This window comes from Electrona antarctica (genome assembly GCF_951216825.1).
Source record: "Electrona antarctica genome assembly, chromosome: 16".
NCBI lineage: Eukaryota > Metazoa > Chordata > Actinopteri > Myctophiformes > Myctophidae > Electrona > Electrona antarctica.
The window spans coordinates 2857007-2864506 of NC_136797.1; the positions used below are offsets into that span (position 1 = coordinate 2857007).

General features: G+C 45.5%; 1 protein-coding gene across 2 annotated transcripts in view; it reads right to left on the reverse strand.

Annotated features, from left to right (window-relative positions):
* Positions 1-2542: 2542 nt before the first annotated feature.
* LOC306939889 (E3 ubiquitin-protein ligase TRIM35-like) overlaps positions 2543-7500 on the reverse strand; it is a 5576-nt gene continuing 618 nt past the window's right edge. Inside the window, exons 2-3 of one of the 2 annotated variants that reach the window (XM_079524681.1) lie at positions 5512-6295; positions 2543-4335 (exon numbers count right to left, since the gene is read on the reverse strand). In XM_079524681.1, coding sequence (XP_079380807.1) covers positions 3559-4335; positions 5512-6246 — 1512 coding nt within the window. In that variant the 5' untranslated portion in view covers positions 6247-6295 and the 3' untranslated portion in view covers positions 2543-3558. The remainder of the gene's footprint in view (positions 4336-5511; positions 6296-7500) is intronic. The other variant, XM_079524680.1, reaches the window with a different exon arrangement.

A 7500-nucleotide genomic window follows, 5' to 3' on the forward strand; every position in this document is an offset into this window, starting at 1 on the left:
ACACACACACACACTGGCTGTGATACTGCTCAGAAGTTCAGACAAAATACAGCATACGGAGCCATCTGCTGGCCAATGTAGGGAAGTGCAGCGTAAACTTGATCTAGGATAGATAGGATAGATAGGACCACTGGTGGTCCACTGGTGGTCTCCGGACCACCTGGAACCCCCTCAAGGACCACTGGTGGTCCCCGGACCACCTGGAACCGCCTCAAGGACCACTGGTGGTCCCCGGACCAGCTTTCCAGGTGGTCCCTGGACCACCTGGAACCGCAGCAAGGACCACTGGTGGTCCCTGGACCACCTGTAACCCCCTCAAGGACCACTGGTTTAGAGCAAGGGTCCGGGACCCCCAGGGGGTCCTCAGAGTTAACACATGGTAATGCAATTCATATATATATTTTTTTTTCTGTTTACATAATTTTCTGGTATTTTACATAACTTTGAAGAAAAAACAGTTCATGTTTGTAGATTTTTTTTATTTTTTTGTAAACTTACAAGGAAAGCTATAGTTAAATAATAATATCTGCTCCCATTGCATGGATCCTGTAGAGCCATTTTATTTTATCGTTCGTATTAACAAAAGATTGTGACTAACTAAATGGAGACACCACCACTCCCAAATCCCAATCTGGCAACCGTTTCCATGGAGACACCACTCCCAATCTGGCAACCCATTCTGTAAAACAAATAACTAAAAAACAAACGCCCTCCTGAACAGAGACGATGGAAAATAAATGAAAATCTTACATATAGAGCCTCTTAATATTATTACGGCATATTCAAGTACTCATACAGATTATTATTCACCTTTTGTAGTACATATAGATACATTAAAGTACTCACACCAAGTATTGACACACCCATAAGTTAACAGCAATACTATGGGTAACTGGAAAAAAGAAATAGCCTAAGTTAACGGCATGGAAAGCCCATAAATCAATGCCCTACTTTGTGGTACGAGACGTAACGGCAGCTAAAACGTCTCGTATAATACGAGCTCACACAACGCTCGGAGATCGGCTGCTGTTTTGCGATAACATTTTAAAGTGATAAATGTTCATCTTGTCTCTGTGGGCTTTATACATATTGAACAAAAGAAAAAAATATTAAAACATGAAACCTGAGATTTTAAAGATGTAAACATGTACAGTATGTAAGTATGCAAAGTAAACGTCTCCCAGTATTATTTGTACATCAAAGTACGAATCGCACACATTGTTCACCTCTTGTAGGATTTGTCACAGGTTAAAGTACGTCATCTCTCGTAGTACTTGATGTATCACATTCAAGTACTCACGGCAAGTACATCAACCCCATGGCGTTAACAGCAATAGCAGGGCTAAAGTACATCAACCCCATGGCGTTAACAGCAATAGCAGGGCTAAAGTACATCAACCCCATGGCGTTAACAGCAATAGCAGGGCTAAAGTACATCAACCCCATGGCGTTAACAGCAATAGCAGGGCTAAAGTACATCAACCCCATGGCGTTAACAGCAATAGCAGGGCTAAAGTACATCAACCCCATGGCGTTAACAGCAATAGCAGGGCTAAAGTACATCAACCCCATGGCGTTAACAGCAATAGCAGGGCTAAAGTACATCAACCCCATGACGTTAACAGCAATAGCAGGGCTAAAGTACATCAACCCCATGACGTTAACAGCAATAGCAGGGCTAAAGTACATCAACCCCATGGCGTTAACAGCAATAGCAGGGCTAAAGTACATCAACCCCATGACGTTAACAGCAATAGCAGGGCTAAAGTACATCAACCCCATGACGTTAACAGCAATAGCAGGGCTGAGGCTAATCTTCGTTGCCGTCCTTGTTTGTTCATAAATGAATGCCCTACTTTGTCTTAGGAGCAGACTAGGGAAACCGGCAGATCTACAAGCTCACAACAACATGAATGTGTGGCGCGTTGTGAGCTTGCCGATCTGCCATCTTCACTATATTTGAACAAATTTGAAAGTGGATGAAAAGTATCAACACGACTGCTAATAATTTGAGCAATTGGAACAAATGCATATTTCCTGAATAGTAAGTGTTTTTTAGGACATGTTTTGTCCAACAGCGACAATATGTGTTGCGTAGAGGTGTCGTCTTCATATCTAACTAGGGATGGAGCTCCATAACCGATACCCGAAAGAATCAGATAACAAGCTTATTGAGTACCCGATCAATAAGCTTTGGGCTTATTGAGTACCCGTTATCAATAAGCTTTGGGCTTATTGAGTACCCGTTATCAATAAGCTTTGGGCTTATTGAGTACCCGATCAATAAGCTTTGGGCTAATTGAGTACCCGATCAATAAGCTTTGGGCTTATAGAGTACCCGTTATCAATAAGCTTTGGGCTTATCGAGTACCCGTTATCAATAAGCTTTGGGCTTATCGAGTACCCGTTATCAATAAGCTTTGGGCTTATTGAGTACCCGATCAATAAGCTTTGGGCTTATCGAGTACCCGTTATCAATAAGCTTTGGGCTTATTGAGTACCCGATCAATAAGCTTTGGGCTAATTGAGTACCCGATCAATAAGCTTTGGGCTTATAGAGTACCCGTTATCAATAAGCTTTGGGCTTATCGAGTACCCGTTATCAATAAGCTTTGGGCTTATCGAGTACCCGTTATCAATAAGCTTTGGGCTTATTGAGTACCCGATCAATAAGCTTTGGGCTTATCGAGTACCCGTTATCAATAAGCTTTGGGCTTATTGAGTACCCGATCAATAAGCTTTGGGCTTATTGAGTACCCGATCAATAAGCTTTGGGCTTATCAAGCCCGTTATTGAGCATATTATGGCCCATGACGTCATGTATAAACAAACAATTAAGAGGCGATCAAGAAATAAATGTAATCGTCCACGCTGGAACAAACATGTGGGTATAAAAGTGTATTGATACCTGCCAAGCAGCGCTGTTCGGGGAAACACAAAGTGTATTGATACCTGCCAAGCAGCGCTGTTCGGGGAAACACAAAGTGTATTGATACCTGCCAAGCAGCTGTTCAGGGAAACACAAAGTGTATTGATACCTGCCAAGCAGCGCTGTTCGGGGAAACTAAATTACACTTTTAAAGTGACGGTACGGGAACACAAATTAACCAGTTAACGGTTTCTTTAATATTATTTTATAGGTAAAAAGGAAAATCGACCTGTTAGAAAAGTACTGTATTTGAAGGCCCCATATAGTAAAAGATACTGGTTACGTTCAGAATATATTGTCTCCCGTCTTCTTAGAAAATAATAGAAAATGCTGGATAGTGGAATCGATAAGAACCCGGCTCGATAAGCCTGATCGATAAGGTGATCGTTATCAATACAAAGAATTACGAGCTCCATCCCCATTATATCTGACTGGTCTTCCAGAGAGACACACACCTTCCATTATATCTGACTGTGGTCTTCCAGAGAGACACACACCTTCCATTATATCTGACTGTGGTCTTCCAGAGAGACACACACCTTCCATTATATCTGACTGTGGTCTTCCAGAGAGACACACACCTTCCATTATATCTGACTGTGGTCTTCCAGAGAGACACACACCTTCCATTATATCTGACTGTGGTCTTCCAGAGAGACACACACCTTCCGAGTTAACAGCTTCAGAGGAGCGCCTTCATGAATATCTACACATTCAATGTACGGAAAGACCCTCTCGGTGAAGGTGTGTGTGAAGGTGTGTAGGTGGCGTGCGTTGTTGTTGTTGACGTCAGGATCGGAGAAGGACAGCTGTCCTCTCTCCCAGTCCAGATGGACTCTGATCCTCCTGGGTTTCTGGTTCACCGAGAGCTCACCTGATGAGGAAGTAGCGAGTTCCGTCTCCGACTCCGGCCAATCTGGCGAGTACTTTGCCGTGTATCTGCCATCGCAGTGCAGTAGTCTCCAGTGTCTCCCAGGTCTGAATCCGTCGTCATCAAACCAATCCTCCCTGTGTAAAGGCTTCTCTAACACGCCCACTCCCCACCGCGTATTGTCCCCGACCTCCACGTCCCAGCTGTGAGACCCCGACTCCAACCCCTCGGAGGCCATGACGGCGTAGCCGTCGAATCTCTCCGGGGTGACGGGAATATAAGCTTGATTGGAATTACGCCCAGCGCGGTGCGCGCCGGTCAGATCGTCGGACACGACGACGTCGTCGTCGAGGCCGCCACCGGCGGTGTTGGGGTCCAGGACGACGGGTGCGTAGGAGACCATGGCGTCCTTCATCTTGGCCCACACGTTGAAGGTCAGGTTGCCCAGGTGTTTGGCCACGTCCAGGTACGTCCCCTCGGGAAGCGGGGGTGGTTCTGGAAGGTCTAGAATGTCCTCGACTCTCTCCACTATGGCCTTGTGTAGCAACGGGCGTGCAACAGTTAGTCCAACTAAATCGGTTATAATAATTGAATTATTTTTTTCTTTTTTTTTTTTTACTAATCTATACCTAATTCACCCTTTGTCAAGTCCCGCCTGTGGTTGTGCCCATTTCCTTTCTCTCCATCCACTACCTGAAAAATCATGTTTTTCAGTTGCTTCGTGTTGATATTCTGTGAGTTCAGTTCTTATTTTAAACTTGGTGTCAGTAAAAAGGAACATCACAGGTGCAGCACGGTGACTGGGAGGGAATATCATGTTTGTTTTTAGGTTTTTCCCAAAAAAAATGATGTTTTAGCAAATTCAACATAAACAAGGCGGAACCAGGGCGGGACAAGGCAGAAAGAGCCTGCTGGTTGGTCAGTCAGGGACCAATCAGAAGGCTGACAAAGGGTGAATTGTGCATGTCATACTGTAAGTGGGACATTTTGTTTAAATAAATAGAAAGTACCCGATCTATGAGCTCAAAGCTCACTGCGATGCAATGCATTAGATCATAAACACAGCACAAAACATTATGTGTTCCCTTTAGAATTGGTATTGTATTTTATATCGTTTCGTTGATTAGTCACCTAATTCCCTAGCACAGTGTAAAACTAATAAATAAATATAATATAAATATATATATATTTTTTCTTCCTTTTTACTGTGCAATCATCCAATCCACTAAGCACCTCAGAGGAAAGGTGAATACCAACCACTTTTTGCGTTTAGCCGTGTTGCTCATTCCAGGAATGGTTTATTATCAAAGGGGAGAAATAACCGACCAAAGTTACGTTCCCGAACTTTTTGTGCAGAGTTTAGATCGGCTATATAAGCACAAACTAACGTTGACCCATTCAGGCCTGACGTCGAAATAAATAAAAAGTCTTCTGAAAGAATATAATTATATTCAAAGATTTGTGCCACATTTTCACATTTTTTCAAAAATAGCAGATCTACAAGCTCGTAGCGCGCCACTCGGTGGCGCGCTACGAGCTTGTAGATCTGCTATTTTTCAATAGCTAAAGTATAATATAATGCTTAGTTAAAACATCAAAACGGGTTCCCGTCCAGAATGGGTTAAAGTCAATCGATTTGTTGGCATATTAAAAAAGTATATGAATAAAAAACAAATATGTTGCTTCTCAATCGTCGGATTGCAGGCCCTACCTTGTAGTTCTGCATGAAGGAGACATCGTCCGCCTCCACGTCTCTGATGGCGTCGGAGAGGGCCGCCATCTCCCCGTCCAGCGCCGCGACCATCTGCGCCACCGCCGCGCTCTTCCGCCTCTCCTCGTCCCTCAGCGCGGCGATCCTGGCCTCCTCCTCCTGGTGCAGGAACCTCCGCATGGCCTTGAACTCCCGCTTCATCTGCATCTCCGTGTGCCTGGCCTGCGCCTTGACGTGCTCTCCCGCGGAGAGGTAATCGTCCTTATGAAACCTGTCCCATTCCTCCATCTTGCTCCTGATGTGCGCCGCCGACGCGGGGAGTTGCTCCCGGCGCCGCCGAGCGGTCTCGTCGACGGGCCTGAGCGTGTGGCCGGCGTGCCTCTCCGAGTCCCGACACACCAGACACGCCATCTGCTCGTCCTCCAGACAGAAGAGCCAGAGTTTCTCGCCGTGCAGAGCGCAGCGGCAGAGCGGAGGAGGACATCGACTCCTCTCCTCCAGGAAGCTCTCGCACAGGTTCTTCAGCGCCAGGTTGACGGGAGGAGGCTCGTGGAGGCGTGCGGATCTGGCGTCGTTGCAGACGGGGCATTCCTTGGTGGGCCTGGCGGTCCACCATGGCAGCAGACAGGCCGCGCAGACGCTGTGGCTGCACGGCAGGACGACGGGATGGCGGAAGATGTCGCGGCACACGGGACACGTCAGCTCCTGCTCCTGTTGAGACAAACGGGAGGCCATCTCGTCTGCTCTCTCTCTCTCTCTCTCTCTCTCTCTCTTTCTCTCCACTCTGGAATGTTGGTAGAGGAAAGAACAGGTGTAGAATTGTGAGTAGCAGTGATATTAGTGGTTGCAAGACCGTAGGTCACAGTTTACTACCTTAAAACCTGCATTTCCCGTCAAGAGTCACGCCTCGTGTCATGCCTCCATATATGGCCAGGCCAATTAAGACCCGGCCCTACCTGGGCCCTCATCAAACCCTGCATGGATAGCCATACATGGAGAAGACTGGATCATCACATATGGAGCCGGCCAGCAACTCTACACCTGACCTCAAACCCTTAGATCTCCATATATGGAGCCGACCTGTTCTGACATTCCATATGTTGATCCCTCCCCACCCGCCCGCCCTCCCTCTTCGATGTCTGCCTTTTGACAGATATCTGTCCATTCAAAATCTAGACGGGCCCGCCCCAAAGTTATCACTAGAGTTCTCAACAGGCCTGAAAATTAAGACCCGGCCCTACCTGGGCCCTGTCATCAAACCCTGTACACTCAAGACAAGACACTGTCCCCCGCTGCCACCCTTAGATCTCCATATATGGAGCTGACCTGCCGCCTATTAGGGCGTCTTACTGGTAATATTAGGCTGTGTCTATACAGTGAAACTGTCACACAACAACTTCAGTGTTTGAGACTTTTTGAGTGGTGTAAACCACTCCTACAACTGGCTTTTGTGTGCATAAAAAAATGACCATGGTTGCTATGTTCAAAATAATTTCTGACGTAATTAAATCACACCCGGGTGAACTGGATGACCGTAGCAACCGTGGTCATTTTCTCTGCACAAAAAAAGCCAGTTGTGAAATCACATCCAGGTGTGATTTCATTACGTCAGATCAGAGCTGATCATGCTATATAAAACCTTACACCACTCAGTTCACACGGGTGTGATTTTTTTTAAGAAAGTTTGACTTCAGCTGCAGAGTAGTGCAAACTCAAAGCCATCTCTACAAGACTTGGAACCTGTCTGAAACTCAGCCGCAGCAGTTGGACAGTATTTATTTTTTAACAAAGAATATATTAACTTTTCAGGAAATGGATTTTTTTATTTGTTCAAATCAAAATGTGTTAAACCTACACACGTGTTCAATAGAACCGATTTCTGCACGGCAGTGACAAATATATACTGTAAAATAAGTGTGTGTACAGTATGTGTATATTATATTACATTACATTACATTACATTATATTTTCAATGCCATTTCCAGGTAG